The following is a 12,992-nucleotide window of genomic DNA, read 5'->3' as shown; positions in this document are numbered from 1 at the left end:
TGCCAACCTAGGAGACTGGGCTGAGGGGAAGGTTCATCCCCTTGTATTGGGGTGGGATGAAAGAGCTCCTGCAATTCAGGTGCGGGGAACCTACAGGTGAAACTCGAAAAATTAGAATATCGTGGAAAAGTTCCTTGATTTCAGTAATTCAACTTGAAAGGTGAAACTAATATATGAGATAGACTCGTCACCTGCAAATCGAGATATGTCAAGTCTTGATTTGTTATCATTGTGATGATGAAAACGCCAAATTAACAATCTCAGAAAATTAGAATATTCAAGGAAATCAGCAAAACAAGGATTGCAAATCAAGCAAGATTGGACCTCTGAGAAGTGGAAGCACATCTCGCTTTGCATGTCATGAGTCGGTCTCATATATTAGTTTCACCATTCAAGTTGAATTACTGAAATCAATGAACTTTTCCATGATATTCTAATTTTTCGAGTTTCACCTGTAACTACCAAGTCCCGTCTGCCCCAGGAAGCATGGTCAAGGTTGATGTTGGGAGGTGTAGTTCATCAATGTCTAGATTGCTAAAGGCTCCCCACACTTGCTGTGATGGAAAAGGCTTCATAATTGGAGAGAGGGGTGCAGAGTCTGTGTTTGTATAATAGGGAAGAGGAAGCTGGTTTCAGAGGGAGGGGGGATGTATGAAGCAGTATGTAGAGTATTGAAGTTGGTTGGGGTTTTGACAGATGCACTAGTGGCCTGCCAGAGGGTCTGGAAACCAAGTCTTAGGACGACGTTCAGCCTGGAGGAGAGAAGACTTTGGAGGTGATATGACTGCCCCCTTCAAATAGCTAAAGGGCTGTCACATGGAAAATCTGAGCGAGCTTGTTTTCGGCTGCTCCAGAGGGGAAGAACCCAAACAGATAGATTCAAATGGCAAGAAATGAGATTCTGACTAAACTTTAGGAATAACTTTCTGACAGTAAAGAGGGGTTTGACAGTGGGTCAAAGTCCCTTGGACTTTTAAGCAGAGATTGGACGGCCATCTGTCAGGAGCTCTTTAGCTGCGATTTCTGAATTGCAGGGAGTTTGTCTGGATGACCCTTGGGGATCCCTTCAAACTATATGCCCTGCTTTGTGGACCAGGCTGGCACCATGGAACTTCTGCTACCCCAAGGCCATGCCTTTAGCTCCCTGGCTACTCCTTCCTACCTCTGTCCTTATTTCAAGTTTTCCTTAGATCTTCTTGCAGCTGGGTGGAATGAGTTGGGAGAGCAAATGCAGTTTGCTGGCTGTGAAGGAAATTCCCACGTTGACTGTTGCAGCAACTTGTGGAAGAGGGGTTTCTTTTGCCAGGCAAACTAGTCTTCTTGCTTCTGAGGAACAGAAGAGGTTGAGGAAAGCTTTCCCCCCCAGATTTTTTTTTTAATAAAAACCCCACAATATTAAGTTTGCCAAGCTGTGCAGGGTGAACATCCAAGTACTGTGGCTATTGTGTCAGCCAGTAGTTAAGGAAAGCAATGAGAGATCTTTTTAATTTATTAAATACTACTAAGCTGGCATTTCACACGAAATAATATTAAGGATGCTTAACAGTATTTCAGAAGCTGGTTGGAGGTGCCATGATGACAAAGGTTGGAGGTGCCGTGAGCGTCATCTAGTCCAGCCACCTGTAATGCAGGAAGCTTTTGCACAATATGGAGCTCAAATTCACAACCCTGAGATTAAGAGACTCAAGTTCTACTGACTGAACTATCCCAGAGTGACTTCCTCAAAAGAATAATGGGAACTGTAGTTTGTTAAGGTGCTGGGAATTGTAGGTCTATGGAGGGGGAAAACTACGATTCCCAGGATTCTTTGGGGAGAAATGAGCTTGAAACATGGGTATAATTTGCTTTCAATGTATGGTGTAATCTACCTGCAAACAAAACCAGACTGAATGCTTAATTAACCGGTCATCTGGAAGAGAGCAGCATAATAAGCAAAGCCTATTGGCTTCTGGTTGCCTTAGTTTTGGAGAGGTACATCCTAAAGGTGAGGGATCATTTGGGATCCGGTCCAAGTTTGGGTCCTTGGGGCTGTTAGATTGGCTGTGGAAGCCTCCATTTGACTCTCTGTTCTGCCACAAACCTCCCCAGGGTGGCTGTGGGGCTTTCCCAGGGACCCAATTTGCTGCTCCCCTTGTGGGCTGCCAGCTTCTTTGCCTTCAGACTATCCAAAGCGAGGAAGCCCTGAGTTCGAATCCTCACTTGGGCACGGTTACACCAGTCTCCTCCCTGTCCTCCTTCAGATTAGCTAGCATCATCTCTGAATACCATCTGCTGGGGAATACAAATAGGAAGAGAGTGTGCCTGCCCACTGTGTAGTAGCTGTGAAAAGGGCAAGTTCCATGCTAGGGATCATCAGGAAAGGAACTGAAACTTTTGACATCATAATGCCGTTATAGAAATCTATTGCGCATTTGCAGTACTGTATGCGGTTCTGGTCACCTCACCTCAAAAAGAGTTGGTGAAAGTTCAGGAAAGGGCAAGCAAAACGATCAAGAAAATGCTTCAGAGTTTGGGACATTTCAGAGAAACAGTGAATAAGAGGGGATGTGATGGAACTGTAGAAAGTTCACTCTCATAATACTCAGGGATGTCCAAGAATGCTGGAAGACGCAGGACAGATAAGAGGAAGTCTTCCCTCTGGCAGTGCATAAACTATGGAACTCCCTCCCACAGGAGACAGTGATGGCTATCAACCCAGAGGACTGGGCAAATTTATGGCTGCCAATGGCTACTAACCCTGATGGCTATGTTCTGCCTTCACTGTTGCAGGCAGCAGACCCCCTGAATAACAGTTGCTGGGAATCGCAGTTGGGCAAAAAGTGCTCCTGTTCTTGGGTCCCACTTGCAGGTTCCCCATAGGCATCTCCCCCTGCAAGAACAGGAGGTTGGTCTGTTATTTATTTGTTGCATCGGTATCCCACCTTTCCTCAAGGTGGCCTCCTCCCCACTTTGCCCTTACAACAACCCTGTGAGGTAGATTAGGCAGGGAATGAGTGGCTGGCCCAAGGTCATCCGGTGAGCTTAGTGGCCAAGTGGAGATTTGAAGCCTGGACTCTAACCATGACACCACCACTGATTCTCTAGCCTTGGTGGGCCTTTGGCACGGCTTTTTGGAGAAAAGCTTAAATAAATGGTCCTTTAAAAAGAAAAACAAATGCCAAATCAAAGTATCTCCCCTCAGAAATATTGTGGTCCTTTTCTCATATCGCATTGTCCCTGCAGGATCAACCCCCCCAACCCATATTCCCCCCCCCCTGCGCCTCTCACTTTCCTGGTGCGTAAAAATCTCCGCGGGGAGGATTCTTGGAGGGGCGTTTGTGCGTGTTTCGGAAGGTGGGAAGGGGGCTTGCTTTGCCTGTCTACCGAGAGAGATGCCGCCGCCGGTGGTGGTGTGCCCAAAATGATGGGATGCGGTTGCCAAGGTAACCAGACTGGACGTCAGCGCGCGCGCCTGGGCATGTGTGCGCGGCCGCCGCTCCGGGCTGGCTTGTGCAAGGTGGGTCCAGCGCGCTCCTCCTCCTCCTCCTCCTGCGCGGCTGCGGATCGCGGCGGGGCAGGCAGCGGCGAGAAAGAGGAGGAGGAGGAGGAGGAGGAGGAAGAAGAAGACGGGCCGATCTCTGCCCCCCTCCCGCGCGCCGGGCTCTCGAGCACCCCCTCTCCATCCCTCCCCAGTCGCTGCAGCGGCCATCTTCGCTGCCTCGCCCTCCGCAGCGCAACGTGCGCACCGGGCGGAGGCGGCCGCCGCTCGGCTCGCGGAGCGATGCGCGGCGCGGAGGAGCCGCAGATCGTGGAGGACATGTCAGGTAGGTGGAGAAAGCGTGGGGAGGAATAAGGGGGGGGGACAAAAGCTGACCCGAGTGGAGGCTCAGATGGGAGGGTGCACCTCTTTCCCCCAAAACAGCCCAAAGAGGAGTCCTGCTGGGTCAGGTACCTTTCTCCAAGGTGGCCTGCAAGACTGCCCCCACGCTGGGAGGGGGGTGGGGTCTCCCATACAGGGCCCTGAGGTGGTGGCCCCTTTCCCTCTCTGATCATCTACTTGAGGTAGACTGCCCCTGCCCATGGAGGCTCCCTTTAGCTTATCCAAAGGCTTGTTGGGCGCCTCTCTCCATCCAATCCTGGAGTCTGGATGCAGCAGGGCAAAGCCACTGGAATAAAAAAATTGTAGATTTGGAGGGGACCCCCAGGGTCATCTAGTCCAACCCCTTAAAATGCAGAAATCACAGCTGGAGAATCCCTGACTCTGACTCTGAATCCAAGCTCTGTTTCCAAAACCTGCAATGAAGGAGAGTCCTTCTGAGGGAGGCCCTTCCACAGCTCAGAAAGTTGTTCCTAAGGTTTAGTAGTCGGTTTGGGAGCCACCCTCTGGAGCAGCAGAAAGATGGCTAATCTTATTAGCTCTCTGTTTTCTTCACATCTCTTTGAGCCTCTGGAGTTTAGAAGTGTGCTACCTCAGCCCCCCCTCTAGCTAATAGCTGTCCTCAGTAAGCCTATTGAGAGGGAGGGCGGTGATTTGCAAACACCCTACTGAAATTAATGGGGCTTCCTGCCAAGCCTGAGCACAGGTTGTAAATAACGTTTGACAAGTAGCAGATGTTCTTGGGAGGCCTTTGCAAGCCTGATGGGACATCCTGGGAAAGTGTGCCCCTCTGGGCCAGGTGACCAGTGGTCCTTCTGATTCCAGTAGTCTGTCTCCAGAGAGACCTCATGGAATTCCTAAAAAGGGACGCACAAGAGGGGCACTCATCCTCCATTCCTTTTCATTTAAGAACATAAGGAGAACCCTGCTGGATCAACCCAATGGCCCATCGAGTCCAGCACCCTGTTCTTACAGTGGCCAATCAGATGCCTGTGGGAAGCCAGCAAGCACATGATCAGTCTCTCCCCATCTGTAGCATTCAGAAGCATCACTGCCTCCTACCATGAAGGCACAGCTTAGCCATTGTGGCTAGTAGCAATCCATAGCTTTCTCTTCCAGATATTTTTTTTCTAATCCTCTTTTAAGACCATTCAAGTTGGTGCCCATCACTGCTTCCTGTGGGAGTGAGTTCCACAGTTCAACAATGCATTGCATGAAGAAGGACTTTATTTTATTGGTCCTGAACCTTCCAACATTCAGCTTTATTGGATGACTTCTAGTGTTTTGAGATAGGGAGGAAAACTTCTCTCTGGCCACTTTCTCTATGACATGCATAGTTTTATAAACTTCTATAAATTTTACAAACTTTTATAAATTTCTCGTGTCCTGGGGTTTCCTTCTGAGGAATGGGGAGGGCGCCACTTGGCTCTAAGCTGATGCTGGATATATCCTCAGTCCATTTGTCTCTAGGCCTCTTCGGAAACTGCCAAAGATGCTCACTGCTGTTGCTACTCACTGACGTTATAGTGAACTCTGAAACTTAATTAGCAAAGTCCACTAGGTGGGTTCTCAGCTGTTCACTCCTGTCTTAGTGACCTAGAAGCTTGCCTTGCTAGTTTTAAGAGGTTACCATATTGGTCTCCAAAGGATGCTAATTAATAACATGGTTATCCATTTGCTTGGTCTTTGGGTGCTTTGCCTAATAATGTTTCCTTTTCTGCTTCAAGCTGCTTGAAGAAAAAAATTCCTTAATGAACTAACACTTCAACAGTTGGCAAAATTTGTCCTGTTTTATGGGGAGAGGTTTTTGAGTTATGGGGGAACCTCTGAAGTCTGGCACTCCCTGCACTAGAAATACAGTGGTACCTCGGGTTAAGTACTTAATTCGTTCCAGAGGTCCGTTCTTAACCTGAAACTGTTCTTAACCTGAAGCACCACTTTAGCTAATGGGGCCTCCTGCTGCTGCTGCACCGCCGGAGCACAATTTCTGTTCTCATCCTGAAGCAAAGTTCTTAACCTGAAGCAATATTTCTGGGTTAACGGAGTCTGTAACCTGAAGCGTATGTAACCTGAAGCGTATGTAACCCGAGGTACCACTGTACATCTGCAACGTTGCTGCAGGAACACACATACTTTCAAGCCTCTCATTTTCAAGTGCTTCTGCCAGTAATCTTGACAACAGCCCTGAAAAGTAGGTCCGTGTTGCTGTCCCCATAATGCAAATGGTGACTCTGAGGCTGAGAGATAGTATCCTTAAGGGCAGAGGCAGGGTTAGTCATGCAATATGTTTGGGAGGGAGTTGCACTCCCCCTTAAGAATATGGGTTATAATTGCTGGATCTAAACACTGATCCTGGATATCCAATGAAAGCCACTGTGACTATTACCTTGGCAAGATCCAGCTTAGATTACTGTAAGGCACTCTTCATAGGGCTGCCCTTGAAGAATGTTTTGGGAAGGGACAAATGGCCACCTTCAAATATAATAGCCATTTCAAATATCTGCCACATGGAAAATGGAGCAAACTTGTTTTCTGCTGTTCCATAGGGTACACCTTGAACCAATGGACAAGCAAGGAGATTCCAATTAAACATCAGGAAGAACTTCCTGACAGTTGCTGGAAACCGCAGGAGTGGAGAGTGATATTGTGCTCAGATCCTGCCTGTGGCTTGCCCATTGGGTCATTTGACTGGTCACTGTGAGAAAAGGATGCTGGAATACTTTATCACAAGCTCACCTGAACCTGTGACTGAAGGCGACTTGCTGCACCAGAACTGTAACAGCACTTTGCACCTATTTATAACCTGCCTTCGTTCAATCAAAGTCTGCATACATGAGGTGGTCTCCTATGCAGGCGCTGACAAACTCAGATCACCTTAACTTCAGCAAGGGCTGCACTAGGCACATTTTTGACCTTGTTCAAGGCATGTCTTAGCATTGGCCCCATGATTCCTGCAACAGCCCTGTGAGGTTGGCAATGTATTTGCAGGTTTTGAACACCCCCCCCCATACTTGCTGGCTGTGTGTGTGAGAGACAGAGTGTTGGAGCCAAACACTCTAACTACAGTGAGTCAGAATGATGCAGCCTCAGAGGAGCACACCTACCACATCTCTGAACGAGTCCCCTTTCTAGACCTAGCCTCCTCTGCTGCATTTGCACTGGCAAATGAGTGGGTGGGCCAATCATTCCTGATGCAGGCAAACAGCAGAATGACCCCCTCACACTGAAGGCTGATGCTAAGAAGTCAAGTCTCTAGTCATGAATCATGTAGAGACACAACGGGCAGAATCAATATTGTGCTGGAGGCCAGCACAGCCAAAGGCCTGGGGAAAAAGAAATGGTTTTGCCTAGCACCTCAAAGTATGTTATAATGACGTCAGGCGAGCCTCCATAGGGAGAGCATTCCGCAAGCAGGGAGCCACCACTGAAAAGGCCTGTTCTCCTGTTGTCACCCTCTGGACCTGTCACGGAGGAGGCACATGGAGAAGGGCCTCAGGTGATGATTGCAGGGTCTGGGTTGGTTTGTATGGGGAGAGGCAGCCGTTATAAATAATTAATAGAAATAAATTTTTATTTATACCCCGCCCTTCCCAGTTTAAAAACCGGGCTCAGGGTGGCTAACAGCAAATATAAAACATTGATTAAAATGTGACTTAAAAACAGCATAAAACAGCATAAAACGCAACATAAAATGCAGCATCAATATCATAAAATTTAAAAAATCAGGGTCATTTTTGTGTGTGTGTGGGGGGGGGGGAACGAACCAGTCACTAGACATCAAATGATCACCAGGGCTAACTGGCCAAGTTGGTCCTACTAGGGCCAGCAAGGAGATCAGAGAAGAATTTAAATGTGGGGTCCCAGGAAGGTTTTCTTCATAGAAGAGGAAAGGGAAAAGGAAATAGAGGATTAGGCTAATTCAAATTGAAGGCTGGGTGGAATAGCAGGTAGCCATTGAGGTTCTAATGGCCTGATTAAGTGTACGGCTAAACCAGCTGTTTCCTGGATCCCAGTTTCTTGACTGATCCCTTTCCTTCCTGGTCTAGAAGAAGAAGATGGAGTCCTGGAAGATCTGGAGGAGTTTTATCCTGAGGAGCAGGTGAACACCCAGAAGAAGAAGAAGAAGGCCAAGAAGCTGAAGGAGAACAAGGCGTCTAAAGTCAAGAGGAAGAAGAAGGAGGTAGGTTTTCTTGGGGTTTCTGGGATGGGGAAAGCAGGAGTAAGAGGTCCACAATTGTGTGATTGTCCAGTTTATCTTGAGGTATTGTGTGTACCTTCAGAAATGCTGAATTGGCTTGTTTCAGCAATTAGGACCCTTCAGGCCCAAAAGCGATACATAACTCGAGCCCTCTGGGTCTCCTCCTGTGTATCAGCTGTTTAGCTGAGAGAAGGAAAGGGCCTGATGTTACGCAAAATGTACAATAACAGCTCCTTTCCCTTGCAAGGGGATCTGCTACAAGAAGATCAAAGCAATGGGAAAGGTGTGACTTGTGCTCTTTGCAAATATGCACCCCCCCAAAGAATCCATGCATTTTGCAATTGCACACATGCAGTTTTAAGGATGCAATCACATTTTGAAATGTGAGGCTTTGGGTCACTGTAAAGCAGTGCTTGCAGTTCAGCTGCTTGTGGACATTACAATTTAGGGAGGAGAACATTATTTGTAGAGAGCAAGAGGGAATTAAAGGAGTTTTGAGGGATTCACAGTTCACAGTAAGCTGAGGCATGGTTGGGCCCCCAATCTCAAGATTGCGTGGCAGGCGCCTCAGCACCATAATGGGTTGTAGTCAACGTTAGACCTAATCAGAGTAGACCCACTGAAATGCATGCACATGGCAAATTTAGCTCATTGGGCTTTCCTTTATTGGAGGTTTATAAGCAGAGGTTGGACGGCCATCTGTCAAGGGTTCCTGCATTGGGGTGGGGTCCCTTCCATCTCTACGATTCTATGGTTTGATAAATCCTGTGAATTCTAGCAACTGATATTCAGAAGCCTTTCTGCAGGGCGTAGCCATCATGACTGGTAGCCATTGATAACTTTCTCTGCCATGATTTTGTCTCATCCTCTTCTGAAGCCATCCAAGTTGGTAGCCATCACTTCTTCCTGTGAGAGTGAGTTCCATAGTTTAATTTGGTGTTGCATGAAGAAGAACTTTATTTTACTTGTCCTGAATCTTCCAACATCCAGCTTCCTTGTATGTCCACGAACTCTGGAGTTATGTGAGAGGGAGATAAACTTTGTCCATTTTCTCCATGCCACACATCTTTTTTTAAGCTTCTGTGATGTTGCCCCTTACTCATCTTGTCTCTAAGTCCCAAACACTGCAACCTTTCCTGGGGGCGAGGGGCGGTTAATCCCTATCCCCTGGATCATTTTGGTTGCCCTTTCCTGGCCCCACTGGACAGAATATCCTCCCTCTGGTGACAGTCTGAATTTGCAAAGTACAGTGGTACCTCGGGTTAAGTACTTAATGCATTCCAGAGGTCAGTTCTTAACCTGAAACTGTTCTTAACCTGAAGCACCACTTTAGCTAATGGGGCCTCCCGCTGCTGCCATGCCGCTGGAGCACTATTTCTGTTCTCATCCTGAAGCAAAGTTCTTAACCCGAGGTACTATTTCTGGGTTAGTGGAGTCTGTAGCCTGAAGCGTATGTAACCTGAAGCATATGTAACCCGAGGTACCACTGTATTAGCAGATGCTGCTGATGTTTGTATGTCCTGGACCTCTTGGCATGAGAACTAGCTTTCAAAAGGGAAGTTTGAGGAAAGGGCCAAGGTGTTCACACAATATGCGTGCACTAATTCAGATCTCCGTGAAGGCAGGATCCCGATATGGCTGTTTCTGCCCCATCCTCTCTACCTTGCTGGAAGTGTTTTCTCCAGCATCTTGGGCCTTCTCCTCTGTATGATACTCCAGCTGCATTGCAGCACCTCATTTACAGTTTGTCCCTGGTGGTTGGCTGTAAATCTTGGCAGCTCGCTGCTGTACCAACCGTGCTCTGTCTGTGGATGGTGCATCTGAGGGAGGGGAGAGGACCTTGGGGGACGCTTTTTGGAGAGAGCGGGATGACAGGACAGAGGGCTGCCCGTGCTCCGCGGTTCCACAGGCAGGTCCCAGTTTCCTGGCCATCTCTGTTTTCCAACAGAGCAAGTTTCTAGCCTTGCGAAGAAGTTCTCGGAAGCATGTGGACAAAGCTCTCAAGAGTCAGAGGGCCTTTGATGCCTCCTTACATTGAAACAGGGGAAAGGCCATAGATCAGCAGTAGAGCAACTGCCTTGCATGCAGAAGGTTACAAGTTCAATCCTTGGCTTATCCAGTTAGCAATGAGAAAAGACGCTTGCCTGAAAATTTTAATTTTATTATTTGTGCCCCGCCTATCTGTCTGGGTTTCCTCAGCCACTCCAGGCAGCTTACAGCATATACAAAAACATAATAAAAGATGAAACCCTGGAGAGGTGCTGCCAGTCAGTGTAGACAGTACTGAGCTGGATGGCCCAATGGCCTGATTCCATATAAGGCAGCTTCCTATGTTTCTCTACATACATTCTTTACAGGGAAATGAAAATTATGCCCAGCAATGCAAATGCCCTTAATCTGCATCAAGGACACGTAATTATGTTTGGAATTTGTGCAGAATAATGATAATAATGATAATAGTATTATTATTTTAAATGTACCGAGTGTACAGAGTCCTGGCTGCAGAATGACATTATACAGCTCAGGAAAGGCTAAGCAAGGCCAGAGGTTTCTGCTCCTGATGCACATAGAGAGAAGCCCACATTCACCCTGGGAGTTTTATGCTCTTGCAAGACACATGGACGAAATTAAAAGGATACACCCTCCCATGACAGAAATGAATGTATAGATTTCCTGCTCATGATTCTGAAGCTGCTTGGGCATGTGGGCAACGCCTCCTTTGTTTGGGTGAGCATTTGCGGTGTTGCTCTAATTAGCAGAAGTGTTGGCTTCTGCGTCTGCCTGTCTCTCCTTTCCGGATTCGGGTAGCAATTTGCATCGGTTGACGGCACAGACGTGCGTGGGAGCGGCTCACCCACCTGTTACGAAGAAGAGATGGGTGGGGAAACAGTGGCCGTCTTCCTGGTGGTGACGCAGAACACCGTTCTCAAAGCCGATGTGTGTTTGGCGGGGGGGGGGGGAGTAGGAGAGGGAGGGGAGGTTCACACACCAACCTGATTCTCAGCAGCAGCTCTGAGTTTAGGGCACCCCTCCTGGACTTGGTGCCCTACAGATGTTTCTGGACTGCAGTTCCTAACACCGCTGATCATTGGTCATGTTGGCTGGGGCTGATCGGAGTCAGGAGTCCAGCAACTTCTGCTGGGCAAGAGGTTCAGGGAGGTGGGCTAACACTGACCTTATACCGGCTCTCCTGGGCTTCAGATGGGGGTCTTTCTCAACTCTCCCAGGGGATTTTCTGCATGTGAGGTGTGTGCTCCTTCTATGAGCCACCGAGTGGAATGTTTCCTAGTTGAAAGAAATGGGCAAAACTGGCCAGCACACAGAACACCTTGCTAGTTTATCTGGTCCTCCTTTGGGCTATTGCCATGGCACAATCCAGTGACTAATCTTGGCATGTGATCTTCCCAGAGGCTGAACACTGTCAGAGGACAGGACACTAGGCTGGGCGGATCCTTATTTTGATCCCACAAGTTGCAAGGGGGAATGGATGTTGGGCCTCTCAACGGTACTTCAGGCCGGATCCAAGTATCCATTTCTCTTTCTTTGAATTTAGCTCCTCTGTTTGTGGAGAAGAATGGAGAAGGTGCGTGCAGTCATCTATCCAATTTTTCACTACTAATGGGGTGGGCAGCATGACTAGGGGTCAGAGATTATGGGGATTTTGGTCCAAGAACATCTTGAGGTCCTCAGGCTGGGGGACAGAATCCTGAGCCAGACAGACCAATGGCTTGATTTTGTATAAAGCTGGTTCAGCAAATCATAGAATTGCAGAGTTGGAAGGGACCCTAGGGATCATCTAGTCCAACCCCCTGCAATACTTCTTCATGCAAGTGGCTTCGCCCATTTTTAGCAGGAGCTGATCTTACCCAGGACTTGTGCATACAGATAACAGCTGCCTTATACTGATCTGTCAGGCTCTGAACTGTCCATTCTGAAGCCTAGCTTGCCACTTTAAGCAGTATATGAATTAACAGTTAATTAAAAACAATAATTACGGTTGGCAGTAGGTCTTGAGCAAGGGCCCTGAGATCCTTTGAAGTGGGGGTGCTGGCGAGTGGCCCCTAAAAACTCCTGCATATGAGGTCTTCTGTCTTCTGATGGGGAGATTTTGGGTTTCCAGTCTTTTAGTGTGATGGGCTGTGCCCTGTGGAACTCCCTACCAGTTGAATTTTGGTGGGAGCTGTTCCTGCTCAATTTTAGATGATGTTTTAGATGACAGACCTTTCGTACTTGATTTTTCTTTTTTCCCTTTTTTTCTGCCAACAAGCTCTTACTGATGTGTTTGTGATGTTTGTATTGTGCTTTTCATATGTATACCGCCTTGCAATATTTTCTTCGACAAGGTGGCTCATAAATATTTTAAAAAAATAAAAAATAAAAAATGTATAGTGTAGATTATGGTATGTACCCTGCAGCCGCAAACCCTTCTTGATACATGTATGACTGCAGATGTGACCTGTGGGGTGTGTGTGTGTGTGTGTGTGTGTGTGTGAGAGAGAGAGAGAGAGAGAGAGAGAGAGAGAAGAGCTCATTTCTCCTCTGCCCCCCCTGCATCTGCATATATGTATCTGTATCCTCATTCTAGATCTAGATTGCAAGAGTTAATTTGTCTCAATGCCTGCCATTTTGGCAGCCAAATGCATTTGCTGATTGTTCTCCACCGGGGCTCTCAACAGCATAACCTGAACAGGAGGGAGATGTATTGACATAAAACAAGCAGGCTGCTGTTTGAGTCTGAACATATTTAGATGGAAGTCCTTGTCAGGGAGGGAGGGAGGGAGGGAGAGAGATGGGATTTCAGTCAGTTCTGCAGAAATTACCATGGCAACCAATTATTCAGGCCTAAATTATAACTGTTCATATCGCCAGCGAAAAGCAACAGTAGATTTCTCTCTCTCTCTCTCTCTCTCTCTCTCCCCCCCCCTTTCTCCCTGTTAT

At 47.6% G+C, this 12,992-nt stretch overlaps 1 protein-coding gene across 4 annotated transcripts in view; it reads left to right on the top strand.

Moving 5' to 3' along the window:
- The first annotated feature begins 3,459 nt into the window (after positions 1-3,459).
- The window catches only part of CHD5 (chromodomain helicase DNA binding protein 5), a 59,543-nt gene continuing 50,010 nt past the window's right edge, over positions 3,460-12,992 (top strand). For 2 of the 4 annotated variants that reach the window (XM_082233288.1, XM_082233286.1), the window contains exons 1-2: positions 3,461-3,803; positions 7,903-8,036. In XM_082233288.1, coding sequence (XP_082089414.1) covers positions 3,761-3,803; positions 7,903-8,036 — 177 coding nt within the window. In that variant the 5' untranslated portion in view covers positions 3,461-3,760. Of the gene's footprint in view, positions 3,804-7,902; positions 8,037-12,992 lie in introns of all 4 variants that reach the window. The other 2 variants (XM_082233287.1, XM_082233289.1) reach the window with 2 other exon arrangements.

The sequence above is a fragment of the Podarcis vaucheri genome, assembly GCF_965113315.1.
Source record: "Podarcis vaucheri genome assembly, chromosome: 7".
NCBI classification, from domain to species: Eukaryota; Metazoa; Chordata; class Lepidosauria; order Squamata; family Lacertidae; genus Podarcis; species Podarcis vaucheri.
This window is presented reverse-complemented; position numbering and strand designations above follow the sequence as displayed.